The 13134-nt window shown below is 42.3% G+C and overlaps 1 protein-coding gene across 1 annotated transcript in view; it reads right to left on the bottom strand.

Moving 5' to 3' along the window:
• Positions 1-3413: 3413 nt before the first annotated feature.
• Positions 3414-13134, bottom strand: part of tmem214 (transmembrane protein 214) — a 66830-nt gene continuing 57109 nt past the window's right edge. The window contains exons 13-17 of the mRNA XM_056294312.1: positions 8713-8830; positions 7960-8056; positions 5357-5525; positions 5016-5167; positions 3414-4842 (exon numbers count right to left, since the gene is read on the bottom strand). Coding sequence (XP_056150287.1) covers positions 4716-4842; positions 5016-5167; positions 5357-5525; positions 7960-8056; positions 8713-8830 — 663 coding nt within the window. The 3' untranslated portion in view covers positions 3414-4715. The remainder of the gene's footprint in view (positions 4843-5015; positions 5168-5356; positions 5526-7959; positions 8057-8712; positions 8831-13134) is intronic.

Below are 13134 nucleotides of genomic sequence, written 5' to 3' on the forward strand. Positions count from 1 at the left end.
TTGCCTAGAGACAAACACTTCCCCCGAGATCTCACAAGCCACACTATGGGAGACTCTTAAAGTGTACCTCCGAGGGAAAATCATAGCTTGTTCTTCTACAATTAAAAGAGAAAACAACTCAAAATTAAATGAGATTTCTCAACAAATCCTAATATTGAACTCAGAATATACTCAGTGCCCGATCTATATAAGGAACATTTGAAACTGCAAACTGAATTTAATCTTTTATCCACTGATGAGGCAACACGTCTCATTTTGAAATCCAGCCACAACGTCTATGAATTTGGAGATAAAGCGAATAGATTATTGGCCTTGCAAGCCCGTCAAGCTACCCGCTCAATCACAAAGATTCAGTCACATACAGGAGAGATGCCGACAGATCACGATGACATAAACAAAGCTTTTTTTGCAATTTTACTCTAGCCTCCATGCATCAGAATGTAGTGATGACCTTGCTCCCCTACATGCCTTCTTTGAAAACTTGATTATTCCCACTGTATCAGAAGAACAAAATACCAATATGAGTGCGGACATTTCGATCTCTAAAATAATTACGGCCATTAAATCTATGCAAAATAACAAGTCGCCCGGTCCTGATGGGTTTACGGCTGAATTTTATAAAGTTTTCCCTGCAATTGGTACCAATTGTTCAAGCTATGTTTATAGAGGCACTTTCCTCAGGCATTCTTCCTATGACTTTGAGACAGGCCTCTATATCTCTGCTGGCAAAGATAAAGATCCGTCATTATGTGCATCATATCGTCCTATTTCTTTGCTAAATGTAGATTTTAAGGTACTGTCCAAGGTCTTAGCTAAGCGCCTGGAGAGCGTGATTCCAAATATCGTTTCACCAGATCAAACAGGATTTATTCAAGGCCGGCACTCTCACTCTAATCTAAGAAAATTATTCAATGTTGTCCACTCGGACCGGTCAAAATGCCCAGAAGTCATGTTTTCACTTGATGCCTTTGACCGGGTTGAATGGAAATATCTATTTTTCACCCTCCAAAAATTTGGCTTTAAAGACGAATACATTGCCTGGATCAAATTGCTTTATTCCGCTCCCCTTGCAGCAATAATCTCTAATAACACTCAGTCTGATTACTTTCCCCTTGGAAGGAGGACAAGACAAGGGTGCCTACTCTCCCCCCTATTGTTCGCATTGGCAATTGAGCCCCTAGCAATAGCACTGCGACACTGTAAGGACTTTAAAGGTATACACCGAGGTGGGCTAGAGTTTAAAGTTTCTCTCTATGCTGATGATCTGCTTCTGTATGTCTCCGATCCAGCTTTATCACTCCCCTGCATTCTAGACATCCTGAATCAATTTGGAAAAATCTCAGGGTATAAGATTAATTTGCAAAAAAGTGAACTCTTCCCTTTAAACACTGAAGCAGATACACCTCCTCCTAGCCTTTACCTCTTTGAAAGGGTCCAAGATGATTTTAAACACTTGCGAATTGAGGTCACTCACTCTTTTCTAGCTACTTTTACAAAAAACTTCACTGCTGTTTTTAATATGTGTAAACAGGGTATGAATCGCTGGTCCTCTTAACCATTATCATTACTAGGGAGCATTTACCTAATTAAAATGATAGTATTACCAAAGTTTTTATATCTCTTCCAAAACATCCCTATCCTAATTAAAAAATATATTTTTTAAATCCTTGATAAAAGTATCATCTCGTTCATATGGGGGAATAAGTCTAGTCAAATCAGCAAAACACATCTCCAAAGACCAAAGCGCTCAGGAGGCCTGACTTTGCCTAATTTCCTTTTTTTTTGGGCATGCAGTATTCAGAAAATAATTCACTGGTTTGAAGACAAACCAATTGCAGGAAAGGCAGACTGGGTACGATTAGAGTTCTCATCATGCCAACACCATTTGGGCTCAGTGGTTGGTGCAGCCTTGCCCCTTCTTAGCAATAACCTGACTTCAAATATAATAGTCAATCACTCAATAAGAATATGGGCTCAGTTTAGAAGGCATTTTTGGGCTGCAAGGAACTTCTATCCTCTGTCCTATTAAGTCAAATCACATGTTCATTCCCTCCTGTACAGACGCTCAATTTACTTTATGGTTTAACAAAGGGATTGGATCAATGCATTATCTATACATAGACGACATATTTGCGTCCTTTCCTCAATTATCCAAAGTCTATGACTTACCTAAGAACCACCTCTTTCATTATTTACAGAGCAGGAGTTTTGTACAAAAGACATATAACTGATTTCCAAACAAACCCATAAAATCACATGTCGACCATATCCTGGACTTGAATTCAGACCATGGAGGATTGACATCCCAGATTTATGAGTTCCTTAACATCAATCCACATTCCATGGAAAATTTAAAACTGGCCTGGAACTCTGATCTTGGAATAGATTTAAGAGATGACCAATGGGACTCTATTTTAGATTTGATACACACATCATCTACGTCTGCTAAACATAGCTTAATACAATTAAAAGTTGTAGAGTACATTTTACTTACGCTAGATTGGCAAAGATTCATCTAAACATTGAGCCTTTATGCTTTTGATGTAGAGGCCAGCCGGCAGATTTAATGCACAAGTTTTGGCTATGTCCGAATCGCTCCACCTTTTGGATAAGAATTTTCAAAGCCTTTAGTGAGATGTTTGAAATCCAATTTGACCCTGACCCAATCTGTGCTCTCTTTGGTTTAACATCATAGCAATCTCGTGCTATCTTACCAGATAAAGCCCATGTGATCATAGCTTTTACCATATTGATCCTCTTAAAATTGAAACAACACACTCCTCCATCCTTTTCTCATTGGGTCAAAGATGCTATGCATTTCCTAAATTTAGAGAAAATTAAATAAACACTCAAAGGGTCATCTGGTACCTTTGCTAAGATATGGAGGCCCTTTCTGGGTTTCTGTGACTCTCTACAGGAACCCCTTGAAAAAGTAGGGTAGAAGCCATAAATGTCCTATTACAGTAATGAGCACACCCCCCCGTTTTGTTTTTTTCCTTTCCCCCCTTCATCTTTTCTTCAAATAATTAATACAATTATTTGATTATCTTATGTTTTCCCTTCTTTACCTAAATGTATTCTGTAACCTGTGGTCCTATGAGTGGGTGGGTGGGTGGGTTGGTAGTGATGGGAATGGCGTTTTCAATTTGTTGATACATGTGGTGAATAATACTTTGTATCTGGGGATGAGTAGCTGACTTGACGTTATACATGTTTTGTAATTCTTGTGGGATAAAACAATTGAAAATCAATAAAATATATTCACAAAAAAAATGTTGACTCTGTCTCAAAACTCAACTATTTTTGACAGAATATAGACTCATAAAAAGTAAGTGTAGACCTAGCTAACTTGTGTGGAACAAGACGCCATCAGCAGCTAACAGCTGCCAGAGGATGGCGCCCATGGGTACAAAGCCAGAACTGAAACACAGACTAAATGATTTTCTGGACTTTATTATGAATCATTTACAGAAAAGTGACAAATTAATCATTGCTGTGTGCATCCAAACATATCTCCATGACGATGTGGGGTGGGAACCAGCTAGACTCAAAGGGTCACTCAGAGGAAGGGGAAGTCTCACACAACACTTGCACGAGGTCAATCATCACCCCATAACCGCAACAGGCATGCACATCAACACAAGCACACTACCACACACGAAGAGGAAACACTGTAACCCTTCAACTGAATGTGGGGTACAGCAGTTGCCGTCGTCTTCTTCTTCTTCTTTTTAACACAGTTCTATCTGGTTTCCAGTGACAGGCAGTGGGGGAACGAGAGAAATGAACTCAAAAGACTGAAACAGACGGCAGAGGAAGGTTCCGGGTAGTCAGCAGTATAGCTGAGAAGAAACGAGATGTCACCAGGGCAGAAGAGGTAGATTCTTTCTTCTGGACTTCCTTTCCAAACCTCACAGCTGAGACAACTTGACTGCTTTTAAACTCCTGTCCCGAGACAGGGGATCAGCCAGGTCTTCATCCTCCTCTGGTAAACTCAACGCAACCAGTGGATGTGGACTCCAACCACCAAATAATTCTCTGCTGCCTCAGGACAGCTCGGCATGACTGACAGTCCCCTGGGGGGGGGGGGGGGGGGTACAAAAGCTTGATGCAGGTGCTGACACAGTGGGAGGTACCTCGACTAGCTAATCAATTCCCTGATCACTGAGTTTAAGTGTGGGAGAGAACCAGCCCTCAGAACTACATCTACAATGGCTTAGAGTCACCTGCAACATCATGTGGTCTGGCCGGTCCCCTTTAGCAGGTTTTCATACAGCACGTCTTTGTGTACGTGAATAAAAAAGGGGTTTAAACCCCATACGGACAAAAGTTTTGTATAAATGGTATAAGCAGCAGCTTACAGGAGAACAGTTAAAAGTGTGAGACCGAAAAGTCAGGAGGGACAATCTGCACCCAACGGTGTGAAGGGGGTTGTGTAAAAAAAACAAAAAACAAAAAACAAAAAAACCTCATGTAAGCAGCATGCAGATCAATAAAATTTAGTCAAAACCGGGAGACAGAAGCATCATTTGCAGGAAAGTCTGTTTGTCTTCATCCCCGAGCCTTTGTGTCCTGCCAGTGCTGAAGAGGCAAGAAGCAGCAGCTGACGCACTGAAGGGCAGCGTCAGACTGGACCTGTGTGTGTGTTTACAAGCTGGTGTCCATGAGTGACAGTGGGCATGTCAGTTGAATGATCAGGCATCTGGATGCTTCCATCATGCTCGTGTCAGCAGTTCCTGTGCCCAGGCCTTGATGGCAGAGGTGGTGTGTTGGAGCAGGTGCCATGTGGAGTTGGTGAAGGACAGAGCGTGGCTCTGCAGACATGTGACCGACACTTCCCCGCTGCAGGAAAACCACAGACACCAGTCACATCAGACATCAGCATATTTAGGGTAGACAAGCAACAGACAGACACACAGTAAAAGACAAAATGAAGAGACAGACAGACAGCACTTCACAAGGTAGTAGATGGCACTCCAGTGGATCAGACTAAAATGTGGTGCAGCACTACTGACTTGCAAGAGTCCTGCAGGCTCATCCACACCAGCTGCAGCATCTTAGATATGTATGCCAGAGCAGGTAGTATGTAGCCCTGATGGAGGAGGAGCAGGAGCTCCTTCAGGTACACCAGCGCCTGGAACACACTGTCTGGTGTGTTGCTGCTCACCTGGGGAACAAACACAAGCTCATACTCTCAGCGCTCTGACAACTATGACGTCATATCTGCGGCTGGGTCTGAAAACGCTGTAACTTCAGTTTCACAAGAACATAGATTAACTGGGCTAAGATGTGACGATAACACACGGCACACTTTAAACAAAGTGGGTGCAAGAACAATCTTCCATGTCCGCCTCACCCATTCAATAAGCACTGGTGTGTTTTCCCTGACCCGCTGGACGAAGTGAGTCATTTTTTCAGAGATCAGGAGGGCGACTGCTTTTGCCTTCTCCAGCCCCTGCTCCGTCAGCGGCCCCGAGACACGCACAAACTCAGAATAGTAGTACGGTGTGTTTGTTTCCAACCAGCTGCAAAAGAGACACACAGTTGTGTATTAGTCATGCACATGACATTCTACACTCAAAAACCCCCCAAAATACATATGGGCAAACTGAAAGGAAAACTGAAGGACATGAATATTTTAATAATTCCCTCTCCACCTCAAGCTGGAGGGTGGTGAGAGAGTAGGGAGAGAGCATGGAGAGGTGGAGGGATGCACAGGAGAGAAGAGGAATGAAACTACTGACAAAGACGCAATACATACAGTGCATCCGGAAAGTATTCACACCCCTTCACTTTCCCCACATGTTGTTATGTTACAGCCTTATTCCAAAATGGATTAAATTCCTTTTTTTCTCATCAATCTACACACAATACCCCATAATGACAAAGTGAAAAAGGTTTTGTAGAAATTTTTGCAAATGTATTAAAAATAAAAAACTGAAATAATGCATGTACATAAGTATTCACACCCTTTGCTATGACACTCAAAATGGAGCTCAGGTTCATCCTGTTTCCACTGATCATCCTTGAGATGTTTCTACATCTTGATTGGAGTCCACCTGTAGTAAATTCAATTGATTGGACATGATTTGGAAAGGCACACACCTGTCTATATAAGGTCCCACTGTTGACAGTGAATGTCAGAACAGAAACCAAGCCATGAAGTCACAGGAATTGTCTGTGGATCTCTGAGACAGGATTGTATCGAGGCACAGATCTGGGGAAGGGTACAAAAAATGTCTACAACTTTGAAGGTCCCGAAGAGCACAGTGGTCTCCATCATTCGTAAATGGAAGAAGTTTGGATCCACCAGGACTCTTCCTAGAGCTGGCCGCCCAGCCAAACTGAGCAATCGGGGGGGGAGGGCCTTGGTCAGGGAGGGGACCAAGAACCCGATGGTCACTCTGACAGAGCTCCAGCGTTCCTCTGTGGAGATGGGAGAACCTTCCAGAAGGACAACCATCTCTGCAGCACTCCACCAATCAGGCCTTTATGGTAGAGTGGCCAGACGGAAGCCTCTGCTCAGTAAAAGGCACATGACAGCCCGCTTGGAGTTTGCCAGAAAGCACCTAAAGGACTCTCAGACCATGAGAAACAAGATTCTCTGGTCTGATGAAACCAAGATTGAACGCTTTGGCCTGAATGCCAAACGTCACGTCTGGAGGAAACCAGGCACCTCTCATCACCTTGCTAATACCATGCCTACAGTGAAGCATGGTGGTGGCAGCATCATGCTGTGGGGATGTTCTTCAGTGGCAGGAACTGGGAGACTAGTCAGGATCGAGGGAAAGATGAATGGAGCAAAGTACAGAGAGATCCTTGATGAAAACCTGCTCCAGAGCGCTCAGGACCTCAGACTGGGGCGAAGGTTTACCTTTCAACACGACAACGACCCTAAGCACACAGCCAAGACAACGAAGGAGTGGCTTCGGGACAAGTCTGTGAATGTCCTTGAGTGGCCCAGCCAGAGCCCAGACTTGAACCCCATTGAACATCTCTGGAAAGACCTGAAAATAGCTGTGCAGCAACGCTCCCCATCTAACCTTACAGAGCTGGAAAGGATCTGCAGAGAAGAATGGGAGAAATACCCTAAATATAGTTGTGCCAAGCTTGTAGCTTCATACCCAAGAAGACTTGAGGCTGTAATCGCTGCCAAGGGTGCCTCAACCAAGTACTGAGTAAAGGGTGTAAATACTTATGTACATGCAATATTTCAGTTTTTTATTTTTAATAAATTTGCAAAACTTTCTACAAAACCTTTTTTGCTTTGTCCTTATGAGGTATTGTGTGTAGATTGGTGAGAAAAAAAAGGAATTTAATCCATTTTGGAACAATGCTGTAACATAATAACATGTGGGGAAAGTGAAGGGGTGTGATTACTTTCCGGATGCACTGTATGTGTGAATGAGAGGGAGGACAGTGGAATGGTGAGGATGCAAGGAGTAGAGATGACGAACTGGATGAGTTTAAATACTTGAGGTCAACTGTCCAAAGTAACGGGGAGTGCAGAAGAGAGGTGAAGAAGAGAGTGCAGGCAGGGTGGAGTGGGTGGAGAAGAGTGTCAGGAGTGATTTGTGACAGAAGGGTATCAGCAAGAGTTAAAGGGAAGGTTTACAAGATGGCTGTGAGACCAGCTATGTTGTATGGTTTGGAGACAGTGGCACTGATGAAAAGACAGGAGGAGCTGGAGGTGGCAGAGATGAAGATGATAAGATTTTCATTGGGGGTAACGAAGAAGGACAGGATTAGGAACGAGTATATTAGAGGGACAGCTCAGGTTGGACGGTTTGGAGACAAAGCAAGAGAGACAAGATTGAGATGGCTTGGACATGTGTGGAAGAGATGCTGGGTATATTTGGAGAAGGATGCTGAATATGGAGCTGCCAAGAAAGAGGAGAAGAGGAAGGCCAAAGAGGAGGTTTATGGATGTGGTGAGGGAGGACAGTGAGAGTGTCATACCTGAAACACTGCTTAGAGTAGAGGGTCACCTTCCCCCAGGCCTGCTGGGACACAGCCATTGCCCCTGAGCTTTGCAGATAATGGGATGTCCTCGAGTCTGCAACACAACATGTGTGATAAGACATCCTCATGAAGCAGGAGTCCATCACAGTTCACAGCAGAAATTACTTCTTTAAAACTCATTTGTTTTGGATTTTGCCTTAACCATGTAGATAAGAGTGCAAAAAAAATGTAATATCAGATGTAACGGACCAACCCAGTAATTTAAAAATGCAGGTCATCTTCTATATGAATATGGTTTTCTAAAAAACGTCTTACAATGTGTAACAGACAGAATGAAGTTGTCTGGGTTTACACTGCCATGCGTCAGTGAGCCTTCAGTTTGAGAAGGCATCACATTTCGTACTGTAGGACACCTCATGGTGGAGTGAAACTCTTCAAGTACTGAATTGTGTAACACAGATCTGAGCTGAAACAAACCCCAGGAAGGGACATGGTAAACAGCAAAAACCATCTGAACGAGGGTATGAAACGTGTGCAGCTTGTTTTTAGGCAGTGTGATGCGTTATTTTGGTGTATTGTGCACAAAATCCTTTAATTTGACAGGTATGATTTGTATAAAGGGCCACTGGCTGACTACAAATCACAACATGCAGGTATGTGATGCTTCAGCTGCTGATGTAAGGATGATGATGATGATGATGATGATGATGATGATGATGATGATGATGATGGAGTAGGAGTCAGTCACACCTGTGAAGGAGCCATGGGACCTGATGTCGTGGGCGATGAAGCCCGCAGCAAACACCAGTAGGGCCATGAGCAGCCTGGACCAGGGGAATCCATGACCCCGCATTTTCACCTGGAGGGTCTGGGGCAAAAAACAACAACAGAGGGCAAGTTGAACAAACTCGTTAAATTCTCTGGTTGTCAACCCAGTGCCTACACAGATCACACAGTCAGCCCAGCGTTTCTTCAGGGGTTCTTCTGTTGGGTCATGTGTTGCATGAAATGTACAGTTTAACCAGTGTATTATGTTCTTTGATGGATCACCTTGTACAAAGAAGAAATCTCAAAATGTGTTGTCAAGGTTAACACTTCCAACATGTCAAGGTTAACAATTCCAACATGTCAAGGTTAACCTTCAAGGTTAACACTTCCAACATGTCAAGGTTAACACTTCCAATAGGTCAAGGTTAACGCTTCCAACATGTCAAGGTTAACACATAAAGGTCAACACTTCCAACATGTCAAAGTTAATACTTCCCACATGTCAAGGTTAACACTTCCAACATCAAAGTTAACACTTCCAATATGTCAAGCTTAACACTTCCAACATGTCAAGGTTAACACTTCCAACATGTCAAGGTTAACACTTCCAACATGTCAAGGTTAACACTTCCAACATGCCAAGATCAACACTTCCAACATGTCAAAGTTAACACTTCCAACATGTCAAGGTTAACACTTCCAAGATGTCAAGGTTAACACTTCCAAAATGTCAAGGTCAACACGTCAAGGTTAACACTTCCAACATGCCAAGATCAACACTTCCAACATGTCAAAGTTAATACTTCCAACATGTCAAGGTTAACACTTCCAAGATGTCAAGGTTAACACTTCCAAAATGTCAAGGTCAACACGTCAAGGTTAACACTTCCAACATGCCAAGATCAACACTTCCAACATGTCAAAGTTAATACTTCCAACATGTCAAGCTTAACACTTCCAAGATGTCAAGGTTAACACTTCCAACATGTCAAGGTTAACACTTCCAACATGTCAAAGTTAATACTTCCAACATGTCAAGGTTAACATTTCCAACATGTCAAAGTTAATACTTCCAACATGTCAAGGTTAACACTTCCAAGATGTCAAGATTAACACTTCCAACATGTCAAGGTTAACACTTCCAAGATGTCAAGGTTAACACTTCCAACATGTCAAGATCAACACTTCCAACATGTCAAAGTTAATACTTCCAACATGTCAAGGTTAACACTTCCAAGATGTCAAGGTTAACACTTCCAAAATGTCAAGGTCAACACGTCAAGGTTAACACTTCCAACATGTCAAAGTCAACACTTCCAACATGTCAAGGTTAACACTTCCAACATGTCAAGGTTAACACTTCCAACATGTCAAGGTCAACATTTCCAACATGTCAAGGTCAACACTTCCAAAATGTCAAGGTCAACACGTCAAGGTTAACACTTCCAACATGTCAAGGTTAACACTTCCAACATGTCAAGGTTAACACTTCCAACATGTCAAGGTTAACATTTCCAACATGTCAAGGTTAACACCTCCAACATGTCACGGTCCACACTTCCAACATGTCAAGGTCAACATTTCCAACATGTCGAAGTTAACACTTCCAACATGTCAAAGTTAATACTTCCAACATGTCAAGGTTAACATATGTCAAGGTTAACACTTCCAACATGTCAAGGTCAACATTTCCAACATGTCAAGGTTAACACCTCCAACATGTCACGGTCCACACTTCCAACATGTCAAGGTCAACATTTCCAACATGTCAAGGTCAACATTTCCAACATGTCAAGGTTAACACCTCCAACATGTCACGGTCCACGCTTCCAACATTTCAAGGTCAACATTTCCAACATGTCGAAGTTAACACTTCCAACATGTCAAAGTTAATACTTCCAACATGTCAAGGTTAACATATGTCAAGGTTAACACTTCCAACATATCAAGGTCAACACTTCCAACATGTCAAGGTCAACACTTCCAACATGTCACGGTCAACACTTCCAACATGTCAAGGTTAACACTTCCAACATGTGGAGCTCCAACAGTTCAACTGAAATGGCACTTTACGGCATTTTGCTTTTATTTATGTTCGCAGGTAGACAGTGAAAGTGACAGTAAAGTAAATCTTGGATCTTGAATCTTCTATGGCTGATAATGAAATGTGCCAGCTTAAGTCAGACGTGTGTGGGGTTGTAGGACCAAACAACTTTCCAAGCCGACTGACAGAATGGGAGGGAAAAAATTCAGATACACAGAATTAACTGAATGTGTGTGTGTGTATGTGTAATATGAAGTATTTAAGGTGTAAATGTAACTTTAAACAGCATTTCAAATTGTACATGTGTGTTTTGTCTCATATTTAGTCTTGAATGTAGAAGATCTGAACTAAGAGCTGAAGTCCTGGCAAATGAGTTTTGTGTAGTTTTCTGACAGTGGTACTACAGGTGTTTGAACAGTAAATCCTAGAAATCCATTTCAAATCACATGGTTGTGAATGCCCTGGTGTGACCACCTTTCCTACTGCCCACCAAAGACTCAAGATCAAACCCCAGTTTGAGGTACTGATGTTCTACTATGTTTTGATGCATGCTCCACAGTCACGGTAAGAACATCACAGCAAGCAGACCCACTTCATCTGGACACAAAGTGTACTGACAGAAACATGTCAACACTCATCTATGTGACCGCTTCAGTCTCACCTGCCTGCAGGTGTCCCCACCCTTATAAACAGTACAGTGACTGCAGGTGTCCCCACCCTTATAAACAATACAACTGCAGTCACTGTATTGTTTATAAGGGTGGGGTAGCTGCAGTCACCGTATTGTTTATAAGGGTGGGGTACCTGCAGTCACTGTATTGTTTATAAGGGTGGGGTACTTGCAGTCACCGTATTGTTTATAAGGGTGGGGTACCTGCAGTCACCGTACTGTTTATAAGGGTGGGGACACCTGCAGTCACTATATTGTTTATAAGGGTGGGGATACCTGCAGTCACTATATTGTTTATAAGGGTGGGGTACCTGCAGTCACTGTATTGTTTATAAGGGTGGGGTACCTGCAGTCACTGTATTGTTTATAAGAGTGGGGTACTTGCAGTCACCGTATGGTTTATAAGGGTGGGGTACCTGCAGTCACCGTACTGTTTATAAGGGTGGGGACACCTGCAGTCACTATATTGTTTATAAGGGTGGGGATACCTGCAGTCACTATATTGTTTATAAGGGTGGGGTACCTGCAGTCACTGTATTGTTTATAAGGGTGGGAACACCTGCAGTCACTATATTGTTTATAAGGGTGGGGATACCTGCAGTCACTATATTGTTAATAAGGGTGGTGACACCTGCAGTCACTGTATTGTTTATAAGGGTGGGGGCACCTGCAGTCACTATATTGTTTATAAGGGTGGGGACACCTGCAGTCACTATATTGTTTATAAGGGTGGGGGTACCTGCAGTCACTATATTGTTTATAAGGGTGGGGAAACCTGCAGTCACTATATTGTTTATAAGGGTGGGGATACCTGCAGTCACTGTATTGTTTATAAGGGTGGGGTACTTGCAGTCACCGTATTGTTTATAAGGGTGGGGGCACCTGCAGTCACTGTATTGTTTATAAGGGTGGGGACACCTGCAGTCACTGTATGGTTTATAAGGGTGGGGGCACCTGCAGTCAGGTGAGACTGAACAGGTCACTTAGATGATGATAACACGTTTCTCTCAATAAACATTGTGTCCAGATGACCTGAATCATCTTTCTGTGATATTCTATCTTTCTGTGATATTCTACTATCTTTATGTGATATTCTACGATCTTTATGTGATATTCTACGATCTTTCTGTTATGTTCTACTATCTTTCTGTGATATTCTATTATCTTTCTGTGATATTCTACTATCTTTCTGTTATGTTCTACTATCTTTCTGTGATATTCTACTATCTTTATGTGATATTCTACTATATTTCTGTGATATTCTACTATCTTTCTGTGATGTTCTACTATCTTTCTGTTATGTTCTACTATCTTTCTGTGATGTTCTACTATCTTTCTGTGATATTCTACTATCTTTCTGTTATATTCTACTATCTTTCTGTTATATTCTACTATCTTTCCCTTATGTTCTACTATCTTTCTGTGATATTCTACTATCTTTCATAAAGGTTTTCTGAAATCTTGACCTGTCAAATGTGCCTGGTGGAGGCGTGAGACACTTTGGACTGTACCTGCCAGGAGAGTCCTGCCAGACAGTAATCTTTTACATGAGCAACTTCAGAAGTGATCTGATTCCAATATTCATGCTCTAGCTATTATCTTAAACACACTAGGGATAAAAACAATCTAACGTTTGCACCTAAATCTTAAAGACTGTAGTGTAGGGATTTAAGATTGCATGGATTATAGT

This window comes from Lampris incognitus, chromosome 15 (assembly GCF_029633865.1).
Source record: "Lampris incognitus isolate fLamInc1 chromosome 15, fLamInc1.hap2, whole genome shotgun sequence".
In the NCBI taxonomy this organism is placed as follows: Eukaryota; Metazoa; Chordata; class Actinopteri; order Lampriformes; family Lampridae; genus Lampris; species Lampris incognitus.